This window comes from Crocuta crocuta, unplaced genomic scaffold (genome assembly GCF_008692635.1).
Source record: "Crocuta crocuta isolate KB4526 unplaced genomic scaffold, BGI_CrCroc_1.0 scaffold248, whole genome shotgun sequence".
Lineage (NCBI taxonomy): Eukaryota > Metazoa > Chordata > Mammalia > Carnivora > Hyaenidae > Crocuta > Crocuta crocuta.
Window position 1 is genome coordinate 1819104 of NW_027532409.1, and position 17502 is coordinate 1836605.

A 17502-nucleotide genomic window follows, 5' to 3' on the forward strand; every position below is an offset into this window, starting at 1 on the left:
CCACTCCCCCATAGATTTTCCTTTCTTCCTTTTCTAGACTGTTGTAATTTATCTGAGGAATATCTGTCTAACCTCTGCCTACTCTCTGAGTACCCCAAATAGAACATCTCCAAATCCCGACCTTTCATTTATGCTATTTTCATTTGCCTTTCATTTGCTCAGGGCAGCTCAGTGTAGTGCTGAGAGCTGAATTGGAACCCAGGAAATCCAGTTCTTATACTTTAGAATACTTGTGAGCCTTTGGGCCATCAGACTCCTCTGACCCTTCGTTTCCTTATCTTAAGATAAGAGGATTGCAGTGCCTGAGCTTTAAATTCCTTCCCTGTTCCTTCAAACTTAGTCTGTCCAAAATAGAACTCCTCCATCTCCTCTCGCAAAAGGTGGTTTTTGTCCCTGTTCTGCAAATGAAGAAACTGAGAGATGGAATCAATTGCACAAATCATACAACCCTTGTGTTCATAACTTAGATATCTGTACTGCTGGTCCGCAGGTGTCCCTGTTCTCCCACAAAAGGCATTAAAGTGTAATGAGTCAAAAGGTCTTCTGTTACTTGGTGGGCCTCTTGAGAATGAAATCGGTGTGCCATTTGTTACGTCCTTTGTCTTCCCCCATAAGGTTATACTTGAATTTTCAGGGCTCTGAACCTTGAGTGGGCTCTGTCAAGAGATTGGTTTCTTCAATCCTGTGTTCACAGATGTGATCATTTCTGATCCAGGTCAGTTGACATGAAGGTGTAGGGTCTAATGATAAACAAAAAAGTACTGTCAGGTTTTCCTTTGCACTGTTATATTTGATATAGCTCTGGTAGTGCCTGGCTACTTGCTTCTACTACTGCCCTTAATAGTGATTCTTATCAACAAGTTGATATTTATCACCAGATTAGGAGTTAAAATGATTTTCTCTGATTGAAGAGAGCATTTTGAGATATGTTAATGATTCATAGAAAACAACACAGGTTTTAAAATGAGGTACTTGTTATCTGTAGGGGAAAAAGTTACATAAAAGAGTTTTTAGCACAATATAGTGAGTTACATATTGATTTAATAAATAATGGTGATAATAAGTATATTGGGAATGTAACACTTCCATTTTCCATAACAGGTTACCTGTTTTTGTAAATAAAGTTTTATTGGAACACAGCCAGACCCATCATTTGCATATTGTCTGTGGCTATTTTTGTGCTGTAATGACAGAATTTAGTTGTTGCAACAGAGATCAGATGGCCTGCAGAGCCTAAAATATTTATTATTGGCATTTTATCAAAATATTTGCCACCTCTGATTCCACAGGAGAAAGCCAATAGAATAATGTTTAAAATTGGAAGAAAACATATTTAATAGAGCCATTAGCATTTTTTACAGAAATATAATGGAAAGTAGCAGAAGGGATAGCTCAAGATCAAATGATCACCTTTGGGAAGAGTGAATCAGGAATGGGGTTGAATGGGGTTGAATGGAGTCAGGGGAATACTTTTTTTGGGGGGGAGATTTTTAACTAATCTCTACACCTAGTATGCCCGCTCTACCAACTGGAGCCAGCCAGATGCTCCAGGAATGCTGCTTTTTGTGTTAAGCTTTAGGTGAATGAAGAATACTGAAAAATTTGATTGGACTAGGAGAACAGAAAAAACAGGAAAGGAAAAAGGATGGAGCCCACCAATTCAGATGATGGAGACAGGAGCTCAGAGCCTTTCCTGAGCCTTCCCATTTATTCACTTACTCATTCCGTACATAATCATTCAGAAGTCAGATATCAAGATGGATATGGCAGAACAGAGTTCCTTCCCAGAGGACGCTTAGGCACTTAACAGCCCATGGCACCTGCAGACAGGGAAAACGGGGAAAAAGATGATATCATGGTGATAAGGCTACTATAATTTAGTGCTTTTCACAAGATGCTTTTCAGGGTTTAGGGAAGTTAGGTTCGACATCCCAGAGAGGATGACAGCAGAGCTGAGTTTTACAGGATGAGCCTGAAGAGGAGGGTGGAAGGATTCTCCAGATGGAGGCATAGCCTGAACAAAGATCACAGCAAACAGGGCTGGTTTCAGAACCTGCCAGTACTCAGTATAGTTGGATGAATGGAGGAAGGTAATGTCAGAGCCTGCAGGAGACAAGCCAGGGGCCAGCTTGCTAACGCAGGGCTCTGTGCTTTGAGGAATTTGTATTTTTTTCCCGAGGACACTACAGAGATAGGATCTGATTTCCTTTACAGTTTAGGAAAACATACTCTTGGTACAATGAGGGTTGGAATGAGGGTAGGAGGTATGAAGAATAAAGGTGCTTAAGAGGCTATTTCAAGTACGAAAAAGATTTTTAATTTTTTTTTAATGTTTTATTTATTTCTGAGAGAGAGAGACAGCGTGAGCAGGGGAGGGTCAGAGAGAGAGGGAGACACAATCTGAAGCAGGCTCCAGGCTCTGAGCTGTCAGCACAGAGCCTGATGCGGGGCTCAAACCCACGAACCGTAAGATCATGACCTGAGCCAAAGTTGGAGGCTTAACCGACTGAGCCACCCAGGCGCCCCTGGAAAAGAGTTTTAAAAAGAAGGAATAAATTAAAGTGGACTGGGTAAGAAGCGAGGGTTTCGGGAATTTTAAGGAATTAAAGGAAAGGGCAGGAGTTGAGGATGACTGAATCCTGGGCTGGGTGGCACGTTGTGGGACATTAGCCTGTGACAGTGGGGGCATAGGAGCAGATGCGAATGTTTGTAAAGGTAGTGCGGAGTTTGATTTTGAAAGAGGTGTGGGTTTTTTTGTGCCAACTGTGGAACCCCTAGTTGGAACTGGCCAGCATGTGGTTGGCAGTGTTCGCTTGGAGGTCAGGAGGACGGCTTGGGTTTGGAAATGGACAGTGGTGATGGTGTAGAGAGATGAAGTTTGGGAACTTAGTAGAGACCTCAGTAGGCCCCGGGGGTAGTAACAGTGTTGAACCCTGCAGGTGCTGACACTTAATAGGCCTTTCAGTAGGAGAGGCCTAGGGAGGAAGCTGAGCTTTGGAAGCTTGCATTTGGGGAAAATCAGCAGAGCATGCCCTCCAAGAAACCAGGGAGATGAGAATTTTAAGAGGAGGAAATGGTGCGTGGCTTAAAATGCTACGTGGAAGTTATAATAGAGTTTAAAAATGTCCATTGGATTTGGCTCCTAGGGAGTCATTGCTAAGAGCAGCTGTAGGGAAGTAATATGGGAAGAGGAGAAAATACAGGTTTGTGGGGGATTTGTTAGTGTAGTTACTATTTTAGGATTGGGTTGAAGCTGGTTTTTTTGTTGAGAAGAGAACTATAGAAAGAGGTTTAGTGATGGGAGAGGAAAGGATTCTTCCGTTTAGAAAATATTCATTGAGCACCTGTTATGAGCCTGGTGCTGTTCCAGACTCAGGGTACAGCATGAACGAAACAAAGCTCACATTTGTCTGCATATGTGCGCATGTCTCACAGGTAATAAGTTTATAATCAACTGGACATAATATAATTATCAAGTAGTAATAAGTGCCAGAAAGAAAGCTAAAGTAGGATAGGGGGAGAGAGAGTGGGGACAGGGGTAGGGGTCTGTTTTCTGTGGGGTGGTTAGGGAGGGCATCACTGACCAGGTGACATTTGAGGAGACACCTGAACGAAATGAAGGAAGACTAAGTGCTGAGTAATCCAGAGTCGGAGGTGGCGGAGAAGTGGGAGAGGATGGATCCCAAGCACTGATGTAAGAGTTAGTCTTCCTCAGGAGAGAGCCATCTTCCTCTGATGCTGGTGGGAAGTCCATAAGGACAAGCAATACTCGTGGCTACCTCGTGGCTAATGTTCACCATGTGACAGACACTAGAGATTCTTGTCCTTTTTAATTCTCCTGAAATCCTGAGGTAAGTATTGTCACCATTTTACAGGCGATAACCCCAAACTGGAAGAGGTTTCACCTGGCTAATTGTTATTAGAACATGCATTTCCTCTGCTTTTTGGCCCTTCACACCCTGCTGTTGGCCTCCTGTAGGTTGCTCCATGCCTAGCGATGAACATACATAAATTTGTGCAGTTTATGGAGGGGGTGAACTTGGGAAAGTGAGAAATTGAGCGCTGTCTTGCCCATTGGACCGTCTGTGGTCCAGAACGTAAGGAATCTTGGTAAGAGGTGTTTCGACAGGGATTTCAGGAAGGTGGCATTCCCCAAGACGCCTTTGCCTTTTTCTTTTCTTTTCTTTTTTTAATGTTTTATTTATTTTTTTGAGAGAGAGAGACAGACAGCGTGAGCAGGGGAGGGTCAGAGAGAGAGGAAGACACAGAATCAGAAGCAGGCTCCAGGCTCTGAGCTAGCTGTCAGCAGAGAGCCCGATGTGGGGCTCAAACCCATGAACTGTGAGATCATGACCTGAGCCGAAGTCAGATGCTCAGCCGACTGAGCCACCCAGGCACTCCACCACCTTTGCCTTTTTCATTAACTCTTCCCGAGCAAGTTGTTATTCCCCATGTTCTGTTCTTTTCCTTTCCTTTCCCAAATCCCCATGCTGTAATAGTGTGGCATTGCCTTATTTGCGCCTGTGGTTGTCTGAGCGGTTCTTAGGAACCATTCTCGAGGTTGAGGGTGAGTATAATTAGATTGTAAAAATACATATTCATTGTGGAAACTTTGAGGTTTTTCTGATTTTTTAAAAAAGTTTATTTTGAGAGAAACAGAAACAGTGTGAGTGGGGGAGGGGCAGAGAGAGAAGGAGACAGAATCCCAAGCAGGCTCCACACTATCATACAGAGCGTGACACGAGGCTTGAACACACGAAACCGTGGGATCATGACCTGAGCCGAAACCAAGAGTTGGATGCTTACCTAACTGAGCCACCCAGGTGCCCCAAGGTTTATCTGATTTTTAAATTGCTTCCCATGTACTCTTTGCCCAGAGGGCCTGATACAGTTTGGGGTCTGGGAGCCTGTGACCAGCAAAGGTCCTTGTCCTTCCTGCCCTCAGGTGTGTCTTCTGCTGTCCTGGTGAATATATGTGCACTTGTCTGTGTTTGTGAAAACACATGCTATTGAAATGAAATAGACACCTTGCTCTGAGCACAGATTGTTAGGATGGCAGAATTCTCAAGGAATAGTAAATGTAAGTAATTTCTGAATGAATGGTGGAATCGTGTGTACCTGATGTTTTATTTTTTTTAAAGTGTCTGAAACTCAGCACTGAGGAACTTGGAAATGGCACAGGGCACTGTTGCAGAATTTCTGAACTGGAGGGAGAGATCGAAATAAGAAAAATAAATTTCAGAGTGTCATTATTGAAACCTGGCACCCTGTTTTTCTTCATAGAAACATTGTTAGGCGGGTACGTGTAAGAAGGAATGGGAATTTTTATATTGTTTGCTTTCTACATGATTAGCAGTTTTTCTTGTGAAGGTAATTAAATCCTATATTCGTATATAAGCACTGAAACAGCGAGGAGAGCAGGAGACCCGGTGGTTTTCATATAATTCAGAAGTTAGACACATTATTTTTGACCCTGTTGACAAATTTCCTGGTTTGCCCACACAGTTAGGCAGTTCACAGTTATGTCTGTATTATCTTTCTAATTAAGTGGTGGTACTGTGAAGTTAGCTTGGTTCTTCATTTGAGCCCAGAGGATCTAATCACAACCTTTGAGTGATGGCAACATAGCAACAGAAGCAGTAAACCCATGTCTAATATTGTGGAGAAGTACATGTGTGAGGGTCTATCTGGTCATCCATTCCTCCAACATAAAATTTAGCCTTACAAAAAGATTATGTAGTTTTTTTTTTTAAACATGTGCCATAACAGGCAAAAGAGTAGACATGCCTGAGGGAGTGCTTTGTAGATTATGATACCATTTGGAGAAATAAAAATCAGTAAATGCTTATTGAACACCTACTGATGCTGTTGATGATGTCTGCCATTTTTGTGGGGTGGCAGCATCCTGGTTTGGGCCAATCCATCAGGGTGCTAGAAATAATTTTCCAGTAATAGCATGAGTTTTGTCAAAGCTTGCTTTTCGTGAACTAGAGCAGTTATTCTTATAGTAACATCATTCCCACTCACTTGGATCTCACACACACATTCTTTCTCTCTTTCACAGGATGGAGTGGGATTATCTATGTAGCATGAATATCACTAAAGATGCCCCTAGTAATATCTTGCCTGTGAACAAATTGGCCATGGGGAGATTTGGTTTAGTCTTTCACCACCTCTTTTCCTACAAGCTTTCACTTTGCTGAGTAATCAAATTCAAGCCATACTTGGGTCAGCCCACCTCTTCCCTAGTCTTTCCTGCTTGTGCTCATCTGCCTTCTCTGATGTTCTCAGGTCCTGTGATGACACAGGCCCATGGGGTGGTGGGCCTGTGATCTTTGTGTCCCTCTCCAGTGCCCAGGCTCCACTGTGATAGACGTGTTAGCGCTTCTGACCTCCTCCTTTAGCTTCCTCCATGGCCCAGGTTTATTTCCTACTGGCTTATTTCTAGACATGTATTTCTTAGAGTGGAATCGGCAGATAAAAGGACTCAACAATTTGTAGACCTAGTGGCACATCACCTGAGTGCTCTTCAGAAAGCTTGAAGCAATTAGAGAAGTGCCATTAGCGATGATAAGTTGGACCTGTTTTCCCCATGTTCCTGGCAGTGCTGTGGCTCTGCTTATGTAAGGCATGCCAGTTTGTGGTACTTAAGCAGAAAGTGTGTTTTTGACGGCCCTACTACATTATATATTTTGTAGATATTAAAAAATAAATTGTATTGGCATTGGAGTTTTCTGTATTTTTAAAATGATTTTCGTTTTTTGGGGCAGAGTTTTGAGTACATGTGTCCGATTACTGATACTACCTTTTTTTATTAGCTGGAATATATTTTTCCAACTTACTTCTTCAGTTCAGAATTTGTGGCCATATGTGATGGCTGAGAAGATTGGTTTTCTAGGGCCTGATAATTTGAAGTTGACAGATAAAGGAGATAAACTTGTACTAACATAATTTACTTAGAACTGACTTTACTATGATGAAGATTGGGGGTGAAATTGTTTTAAGTGCCCTGATTCAGAGCACTTACCATTTCTCTGGATTTTACGGTTTTTTCTTTTCTTTCTTTCTTTCTTAATTAGTTTTTTAAAATAAACATCCAAGTTAGTTATCATATAGTGCAACAATGATTTCAGGAGTAGATTCCTTAATGCCCCTTATCCGTTTAGCCCATCCCCCTTTCCACAACCCCTCCAGCAACCCCTCTGTTTGTTCTCTATATTTAAGAGTCTCTTATGTGATGTTCCCTTCCCTGTTTTTATATTATTTTTGCTTCCCTTCCCTTATGTTCATCTGTTTTGTGTCTTAAATTCCTCATATGAGTGAAGTCATATATTTGTCTTTCTCTGACTAATTTCACTTAGCATAATACTCTCTAGTTCTGTCCACATAGTTGAAAATGGCAAAATTTGATTCTTTTTGATTGCCGAGTAATAGTCCATTGTATATATATGCCACATTTTTATCCATTCATCAGTCATTGGACATTTGTGCTCTTTCCATACTTTGGCTTATTGTTGATAGCGCTGCTATAAACATTGAGGTGCATGTGCCCTTTCAAAACAGCACACCTGGATCCCTTGGATAAATACCGAGTAGTGCAATTGCTGGGTCGTAGGCTAGTTTTGTTTTTAATTTTTTGAGGAACTTTCATACTGTTTTCTAGAGTGACTGCACCAGTTTGCATTCCCACCATCAGGGCAAAAGTGTTCCTCTTTGTCTGCATCCTCACCAACATCTGTTGTTGCCTGAGTTGTTAATGTTAGCCATTCTGACAGGTGTGAGGTGGTATCTCATTGTGGTTTTGATTTGTATTTCCTTGATGATGAGTGATGTTTAACCTGTTTTCTTGTGTTGGTCGGCCATCTGGATGTCTTCTTTGCCCATTTCTTCACTAGATTATTTGTTTTTTGGGTGTTGGGTTTGAGAAATTCTTTATAGATTTTGGATACTAACCCTTTATATGTCATTTGCAAATATCTTCTCCCATTCTGTCGGTTGCCTTTTAGTTTTGCTGATTGTTTCCTTTGCTGTGCAGAAGCTCTTTATTTTGATGAGGTCCCAATAGTCCATTTTGCAGCATGGTGGCGTGTTGAGTAAGAAGTTCCTGCGGCCGAGGTCAAAGAGGTTTTTGCCTGCTTTCTCCTCTAGGATTTTGATGGCTTCCTGTCTTATGTTTAGGGCTTTCATCCATTTTGAGTTTGTTTTTGTGTGTAGTGTAAGAAAGTGGTCCAGGTTTGGGGCGCCTGGGTGGCTTAGTTGGTTAAGCGTCCGACTTTNAGGATTATGACTTCAGGTTTGGTTTTCTTTTTCAAGATTGCTGTGGCTATTGAGGGTCTTTTCTGGCTCCGTACAAATTTTAGGATTGTTTGTTCTAGTTCTGTGAAGAATGCTCGCTTCATTTTGATAGGGATTGCGGAGTTTATGGTTTTCTTGAAGTGAATACTTGTTCCATCATCATTTTCTAACTAGACCTTCCCTTTTCTTGATTTGGCCAATTCTTTCTACCCTCCTTCTTTTCTCCCTAACTCTGCCACTTTGCAGCTTGTTGGCAACTTGGATGCTGTGCTGTTCGTGAGGAGCAATATCCTGGTAGCATTTTATGGTTCTTATAGAAAACCCTTCTGACTCTTAGAGGAGAAAACCTAAGTGGACAGACACACACATCACATTCACCTGGATATAAGAAATAATTATGAACATAAGGATAATTATATGCTTCTGGAATTGTTTCCTGAGGGAGTGGTGTTCTGTATCGCTGTGAGATGTCCAGGAAATCAAAGTACACAATAAACATGAGGCAGTGTCTACATCCAGGCTAGAACTGGAAGCTGAGATTCTAGGATCCCTCCCTTGTTTATCTATGAGGAAGCTGAGTGCTTTAGACCTGGACCAGTCTACTAGTTAGTGATTCAGGCAGCCCCAAATTCCAGGTTTCTTAGACTAGGTTTCTTTCTGGTTCTTGGGATGCCCCCATGTGCTTCTAGACCTCTAGAGCCAGTGCTCGCTTCGGCAGCACATATACTAGACCTCTAGAGCCAATTGCTGGGCTCGTACTACTGTGGTGCTCAAAAGTCACTTATGAGAAAATGTTCCGTGTCATCATGGGCGTTATGGTTGGAGTGGAGATGGGGGCTTAAATCTGTGTACAGTAAAAGCAGTCATTGAAAAATCATACTAAATGTTAGAATGGAACTTATTTTGTCAAGTAATATATGCACATGGTTTAAAATGTCAAATTATACGGGGGCATGTGATGAAATGTGTGAGTGACCTATCCTGTCTCACACCAGCTTCCTTCTTGGTCCTTCAGGAGAACTACTTTTAACTCTTTTAGCTCTCTTTTTTACTGTGTACATTTCTCTTTTTTTGATTTATCAGTTGTAGATATGATTTTTTGATTTCCTTCCAGAAGAGATGAGGATGTAGTTTATTTTTACTCCCTCTCCTCCAGTCCTCTTGGTATAGTCATGGCATTATTTTATGTGCCTCTTTTAGCTTCTTTTGTAATTTAATATGCCAGCATCTTTTATAACTTATTCTGTCTACAAAGACAGTATCTTTTTTACTCCACCCATCCATCTGAAGCAATAAATTAGGGTTAGGTAGGCTTAGACCCATACTCTGGGGACTGGCTGTTGACTGTTGTTACAAGATTGTAAATATTCTTTAGAAGGAACCTCTATTCTTTGTTTTCCTCATGTGTCACGGTTAATCCTGAGATCACCTTAAATGTTTTATTTTGGATTTTACCATAATCTTTGCCTTTCTTATGTTTTACAGAAATAAGTATCTTCCTTCAATAGATGATAATGAAAATACAAAAGAAAGAGAAGCAGGTAAGTGATCATAACTTTTTTAAAATTAAAAAAATTTTTCTTTTATTTTAGAGAGAGAGCACGAATGGGGGAGAGGGTCAGCGAGAGAGGGAGAGAGAGAGAATCCCAAGCAGGCCTCACACTCAGCATGGAGCTGGACACGGGGCTCAAACTCACGAATTGTGAGATCGTGACCTGAGCCGATATCAAGAGTCGTATGCTTAACTGACTGAAGCCATCAGGCACCCCTGTAATCAATTTTTTTAGTTTATGTATTTATCATTTTTGGTGTTTGGTTAATCTAAAATCTGTAAAGTTTGTACTCATAGTGATGTGTAGTAATTTCCTCCTAGACAAACTAAACTAATTAGAAGTAAACATCAGCAATTGGGCATTTGGTTTCCTGAAGGGGAGGAGAATTGATAAAAACATTTAGGAGCCTGTGTGACCCACCCGGCCAAGATCTCTTCCTTAGTTGGTGCTTCTGTGTTCCAGGTGGTTCCATATTCAAAGGAACTCCAACCAGTGTAGTTCGGGAAGGTGAGAAGGGCAGACCTCCCTCCGTCTCTTGGAAACAGGCTATCTCTGATGGGCTGTTTTGATTTTACGGAATTGAAAGACAGTCTGGTAACTGGGAGTAACCCCTGCCCATCACTGAGACTGTGTGAAAAGGTTGGGTGGGATCAGCCACTTGGCACTCTGCTGCTTGGGAGCACTAACTAGTCAGATACAGGGTGACCTAGGGATACTTTTACAAGGATTATTCTCTGTTCTCTCCCTGTGTAACTAAACCAAAACAAATTGTTTTAGGAAATAATTGACTCATCTGCTGCCAATTCTTAACAGGAAGAGCGGTGACTTCACACTATCCACACACTGATTTCTTTGTATCCTGGCTCTGTAGCGCCATCAGCTGGTAGACAAACACTACAGAGAGTGCAGCTCCATCTGCCAAGAATTTATCCTATGGGTAGACTCAGACAGGTGTCAGCTGGGTCAAAGTTTTTCATTGCTGCTTTGTTTATAGCAACAAAAACGGAAAGGAACCTACATGTCCATCAAAAACAGGGACTATTTAAATCATAGCACATCCATCTAGTAAAATATTAAAACCTCTGTTAAAAAGAACACAATAGTGAAGAGAACCCCAACCCTTCAGAACTATTATCATTTATGATACATGGGCAGGTTTATATTTCTTAAAACGTCCTGCATATTTAATGTTTTAAACATTCTTTAAGGTAAGCTTTTATTTCAGTAAAAACACTTTTTTTTTTTTTTTTTTTTTTTTGAGAGACAGAGTGAGACAGAGTGTGAGTGGGGAAAGGGCAGAAAGAGAGGCAGACACAGAATCTGAAGCAGGCTCCAGGCTGTGAGCTGTCAGCACCATAGCCCGACAGGGGGCTTGAACCCATGAACCGTGAGATCATGACCTGAGCTGAAGTCAGATGCTTAACCTACTAAGCCACCCAGGTGCCCTTCAGTAAAACCACTCTTTACCAAAATTACCCCAACATGAATTCAGGTTTCTTTCTCTTGAGATTTTACTAATTCATATTAAGACCTTAGTGTCCCAGCTACTGTTCAGCTTAGGTTAGAGGAGTTTTCACTTAGTAATATTGATGAACAGGGTGGAGTTTCTACTTAAAAGTTCATATTAGCTGTGAAAGGGGAGCAAGTTAATTAAGTGGAGCCACTTCCAGGAGGAATTGATCTTGCTTCTCTTAGAGGTGGAAGGGATAGACCATGCTGGTGACTAAACTGGGAGCAGTTGCAGGGCATGAAGATAGAAAATTCCATTCATGCCAGAGCAGTCTCTAGGTACCAGGATGTGCGTAGAGTTCATTGCCTGACAGAGAGGAGGCCCGTGTTCTAGAATGAAGTTGGGCTTTGATCCTGGTAGAATAGAATTGAAACTAACTACCACTTTGCTTTGTAACTATGGACAAGTTTGTGCCTTTTCTCTGTCATTTGAATGGGAGCAAGCATATGTGCTTCACAAGGTATTGGATTAAATGGGGTAGCTCATCAAGTGTTTGGCATTCAGTGTGTCAGTGGCAAGGAAACTGTCCAGTAGATAGAGAAAATTAACCATCAAACTTTGTCCTTTCCCTTAACTGTGTTTCTAAAGTGTTAGAAGTAACAGCAGGGCTCCTGGCTGGCTCATTCGGTTAAGCGTCTGACTCTTGATTTCAGCTCAGGTCATGATCTCTTGGTTCGTGAGTTCAAGCCCTGCATCGGGCTCCATGGTGAGAGTATGGAGCCTGCGTGGGATTCTGTTTCTCTCCGCCCCTCCCCTGTTCGTGCATGTGTGTGCTCTCTCTCTCAAAATAAATAAACTTAAAAAAAAAACAGCAAATAAAATGCCCACTCTTTAAAAACCCTCATTCCTGTGAATTCATTTTTTCTCTTCTCTGGAGGAAAATGACATGTAAATACATTCTCTTCTTGGAAGTTCCTCATTTCTCTGTCTAAAATTTTATCAAGGTAAATTAAACCGAGATGAAAGATTTTGCAAGTTAATCAAAACTTGGTAATAATTACACTTCTGTTTAACCAGAAGGGCATACCTAGAGGAGTGTGCCAAGAACAAAGGGCTTAGAGATTGACTCTATTGCCTGAAGAAGTGTTGCAAGAAAAATAGGCTTTTATAATAAAACATTTAAAAATGAGTCATCAGGGACTATAGTCTTTATCTATATAAAAAAATAAACTTCTTTTTCTAAGAAATCTGTGTGTGTGTGTGCGCGCGCGCGCGCATATATATATATAAATCCCTAAAAAGACTAAACNTTTTGATAGAGCGAATGAGCAGGGGAGGGGCAGAGAGAGAGGGAGAGAATGCCAAGCAGGCCTCTCACTGTCAGCACAGAGCACGATGTGGGTTTTGAACTCCCGAACTGTGAGATCATGGGCTGAGCCGAAAGCGAGAGTTGGACGTTTAACTGACTGAGCCTTCGTCGGGCTCTGTGCTGACTGCCAGCTCAGAGCCTGGAGCCTGTTTCAGAGTCTGTGACTCCCTCTCTCTCTGACCCTCCCCTGCTCATGCTGTCTCTCTCTCTCCTAGAAATAAATAAAAATTTAAAAAAAATAAGTAAATAAAAAAAAATAACTGAGCCTTACCCAGGGGCCCTTAAAAGTATTTCTTCGTAAGGGGACAGATCCATTGCTGATATGAGTGGTGACAAACCTCTGGTAAGGAAATACGGATTCGTATTCATCCCAGCTCCTTCGTTGTGTGGGACTGAGAGAAGTACAAAGTATGGTAAATACTATTTGATAGATGATACAGGTAAGAGGGTTTGGGGGTCACATGTGCAATATAGAGGAGGGTTTGTAAGCATGAACACAATAGGAATAGGTAATACTGTGAGTAGGAGTAAAACCTGGAGCTGTGACCAGGAAGTTAACTCAGACTTGCAGTAATTATGAGAGAACCTTCTCTCCACACCCCATGACCAAAAGTCAGATGAATAGAGCCCCTCATCCTAGGTCCTCTAGAAAATGAAAAGGTGGGGTGGAAAGAGTTTTCTTCAGATGAGTGGTGGGAATGTCAAAGCTCTGTAGATTATTAGACCCTGTTTCCTTCCTTAGGGTGAATGTGAATATAATTTATTCACTAAACAAATATTTGTTGAGTTTTTCAGCATTTATTTGCTAGGATCTATCTGAGGTTCTGCTTGGGACCAGTTACAAAATTGACTCAAAGTTAGGTCTTTTGTCTAAGAACGTTTAGTCTGGTTACAAACACACAGTTACAAGGGGCAGGGTGGTGGTGGTGGGGGGTGGTATAGTCCTGAAAAGAGCCAGGGCTCTGCATCGCAGTGGAGGAGGGACACGCTGGAACTGTAGGGTATGGGGGCTTGGGGCATGTCAGCCCCACCAAAGAGTGTGAGACGTTTTAAAGAGGTGGTGTCTTCCAGGTAGAGCAGGTTTTGGGCAGGTTGTTTCTGAGGACACAGGAGGAAAGCTTGGGAGGAAAGAGAGTGGCATATGGGTGGGTTTGGAAAGGTGAAGTATGTGGTAGTAAAGGTGAGTGGAGAGGGCTGAGTGCAGAGTATTAAATTTTGGGTGGTGTCCTATGATAAATGAAGGTAAAAGGCTTGGGTTTAGCTGGCCACCACATTCCCAAAAGTGTTGGTCCCACCTGTGCTTTACTAGGGGGAGGTAAGGACTCGGGTCCCGAGGACCGTGTGGGTACCACTAATACAGAATACCAGATAATGACCCACAATTCAGAATAATGAAAGAGGAATAACACAGTTGATCATATGGATGAATAATTTATTTATTAGACTTTTCAGTGTCACCCTGCAGAGGGTCTTAATGGGTAATACTAGTCAGACCTTCCATTTGGGAGTCATTGGAAGGCCTTTTCAGCATGCCTAAAGAGGGAGTGTTGGTAAATTGCTTAGTAGAACCATGATTTTAAACAGCCTCACCCTGGAGTCATGTATCAAAAGTACTTAAAATGGACTGTATCCAAATTCTCCCACCTCCAAAGAAAGCAGTCTGAGCTTTGAATCCCGTTCTCTATGTTTTGACGTACCTTGACAGATTTTTGTTGTTGTCATAACTCGTTCTGTGTTCTGAAACATACTTGAAAAGCCAGAGTGGAGTGACCAGGATGGTAAATGAACATTGACTCATTTGAGGGAGCCTGTGTGGCTCAGTTGGTAAAGTGTCCGATTTCAGCTCAGGATCTCACAGTTCATGGGTTCGAGCCCTGCATCAGGCTCTGTGCTGACAGCTCAGAGCCTGGAGCCTGCTTCGGATTCTGTTTTCCACTTTCTGCCGCTCCCCCACTCATGCTCTATCTCTCTCAAAAATAAATACACTTGGGGCGCCTGGGTGGCTCAGTCGGTTGAGCATCTGACTTTGGCTCAGGTCATGATCTCATGGTTTGTGGGTTCAAGCCCCGCGTGGGGTCTGTGCTGACAGCTAGCTCAGAGCCTGGAGCCTGTTTTCGGATTCTGTGTCTCCCTCTCTCTCTGACCCTCCCCTCCTCACACTGTCTCTCTCTCTCTCTCGAAAATAAATAAAACATTTTAAAAAATAAAAATAAATAAATACACTTAAAAAATGAAAAATAAAAAAAAAGAACATTGACTCACTTCTATGAAGTATGATGGATGAAACTGTGATTATATAGCCTAAAGAAGGGAAGGTTTAGGGGCTCCTGACTGGCTCAGTTGGTAGAGCACACAACTCTTTTTTTTTTTTTTTTTTTTTTTAATTTTTTAATGTTTGTTTGTTTTTGAGAGACAGAGACAAAGCCTGAGCAAGGCAGGGGCAGAGAGAGAGGGAGTCACAGAATGTGAAGCAGGCTTCAGGCTCTGAGCTGTCAGCACAGAGTCTGATGTGGGACTCGAAATCACAAACAGTGGGATCATGACCTGAGCCTAAGTTGGAAGCTTAACTGACTGAGTCACCCGGGTGCCCCTAGAGCAAGCAACTCTTGACCTCAGGGGTTGTGAGTTCGAGCCCTCCACTGGATGTAGAGATTACTTAAAAATAAAATCTTTTTTTTTTTTTTTTATAAGGGAAAGTTTAAAAGCATCCTGTGGAGAAAATGGATTTACATGTATCTGTGGCTGGACCTGTGGATGTGAATGATCACATGGAGAGGGTTACTGGAGGATAGGCCAAGGCACTTATTAAGTATTGTTTTCTCTCTCCTTATTCTTCCCTGTCAGCATCTGAATTTAATAATCTACCTGTCCCCAGTTTTGTTACTGCCTGGAATTAACAAGGTTTAGATTGACTTTGTAGATCTGGAGAAATCAGATTTCTAATACTCTTGAAACATCGCAAGAGAAAAATCTTCCCTCTCCCCCAATTTTAAATGCAAAAATATGATAATAGAGTTGGGGAATAGGAATGACAGATTCTGGGACTTTGGTGAGAAGCAGTTTGCAAATCTGTCCACCACTCTTCAGTCCTTAACTTTCCAGTTTCTCCGCAGCATGTGATGCCTACCGTAACCATTCTGTCTCCAAAGGGCTCTCATCTTCTGGCTTCTGTGACACTCACACTGCCTTACTTTTCCTCACCACATCACTGACTGATTGTTCCTTCTCACTTTCTCTCTACGTTCTTCCTCTGGGGTCCCTTAAACATCAGTGTTTGTCAGGTTTTGGTCCTGTTCTTCTTTGTCCATTCTTCCTGGGCAGTCTGATTCATTCTTATAGAAATGTCTTTTGTTTTTTAACTTTTTAAATGTTTTTTATTTATTCCTGAGAGAGAGAGAGCGCGAGCATGAGCAGGGGAGGGCCAGAGAGAGAGGGAGACACAGAATCTGAAACAGGCTCTGAGCTAGCTGTCAACACAGAGCCCGATGCGGGGCTCGAAGCCACGAACTTTGAGATCATGCCCTGAGCCGAAGTCGGACACTTAACTGCTGAGCCACCCAGGCGCCCCTAGAAATGTCTTTTGGAAAGTATACCCGAGAGCCTCTGGGACACCTGCCCCTGCATTATCCTCAGGTGCCTGAAATTGACCTTTCCTCCCCCTGGTCCCCTGGTACAGACCAGCTGTGACTACCTGTGGAGCCACGTCAGCATCAGAATGCCTGCTTTATCACCCAGAACACAGGACTCCTGGGTGAAGAGAGATGGAATATTCTCAATGGAGGAGGAAACAGGACATACACACACAGTTGAACTTTGTTCCTGGGTCTTGCTCACCCAGCACAGCTCAATGTCAGTGTAATAAAGGCAAGAATATGTGGGTTTTTTGTCCCACAGTGTATCCCACAGTCAGGTAACCGTAGGAAATATTCTTTCCAAAGACAGTGAAGGTGAAAGAGTAAGGCACTTTTCTCCCCATTTTAATTGGAAAATAACATTTGCCACCTGAAATGCCTGCAGACTGACTCATTCATAACAAATAGTAGTTCTTATTTTGTATTTTCATTTTATTGTTTGGACTTTAAAAAGTGTCAGAAGGTCTTGGGCCACCTGGGGGTTCAGTCAGTTGAGTGTCTGACTTCAGCTCAGGTCATGATCTTGCGGTTGATGGGTTTGAGCCCCACATCAGACTCTGCGGACAGCTTGGAGTGTGGAGCCTGCTTTGGATTCTGTGTCTCCCTCTCTCTCTCTGCCTCTACCCTACTCATGCTCTGTTTCTTTCTCTGTGTCAAAAATAAATAAAACATTTCAAAAATAAGTCAGGAGGTCTCAAATTTAGATAAGCTTTTCTACTCATTTTTATGTTTAACTAATTCTTGATAGGAAGTAAATCTGAACATAGAACGTTGTCACCTTCCTACTGGAGAAGATGGAAGAGCTTGAGGCAGACAGCATCAGCAGCTGGCTGGGCCATGCTTACCATCAGGTTCAAGGTGCATGGAAGCACTTCGGGATGGAGGGTGCACAGGGGGAGCCTTCGGGCCTGAGTGCAAAGAGCACTGTCTTTGTCTAGCTCTCAGTCAAATGTGATCATGGTGCCGGCACCTCTCATACTCTGCCTTTGATTCCTGAATCGTGATAATTTGGAGGAGCGTGAATTGTCTGGCAAAACAGCCTTTCCTGTTCATTATTAAAGTATATAAAATTATTATATACATGTGAAAATATTTTGGGGCACCTGGGTGGCTCAGTCAGTTGAGTGTCCCACTTCAGCTCAAGTCATGATCTTTTGGTTGGTGAGTTTGAACACCGCATTGAGCTCAGAGCCTGGAGCCTGC

The 17502-nt window shown here is 42.3% G+C and overlaps 1 protein-coding gene across 2 annotated transcripts in view; it reads left to right on the forward strand.

Moving 5' to 3' along the window:
• The window catches only part of CHD6 (chromodomain helicase DNA binding protein 6), a 197955-nt gene that overhangs the window by 44590 nt on the left and 135863 nt on the right, over positions 1-17502 (forward strand). For both annotated transcript variants that reach the window (XM_077778892.1, XM_077778893.1), the window contains exon 2: positions 9779-9836. In XM_077778892.1, the coding sequence (XP_077635018.1) occupies positions 9804-9836 (33 nt within the window). In that variant the 5' untranslated portion in view covers positions 9779-9803. The remainder of the gene's footprint in view (positions 1-9778; positions 9837-17502) is intronic.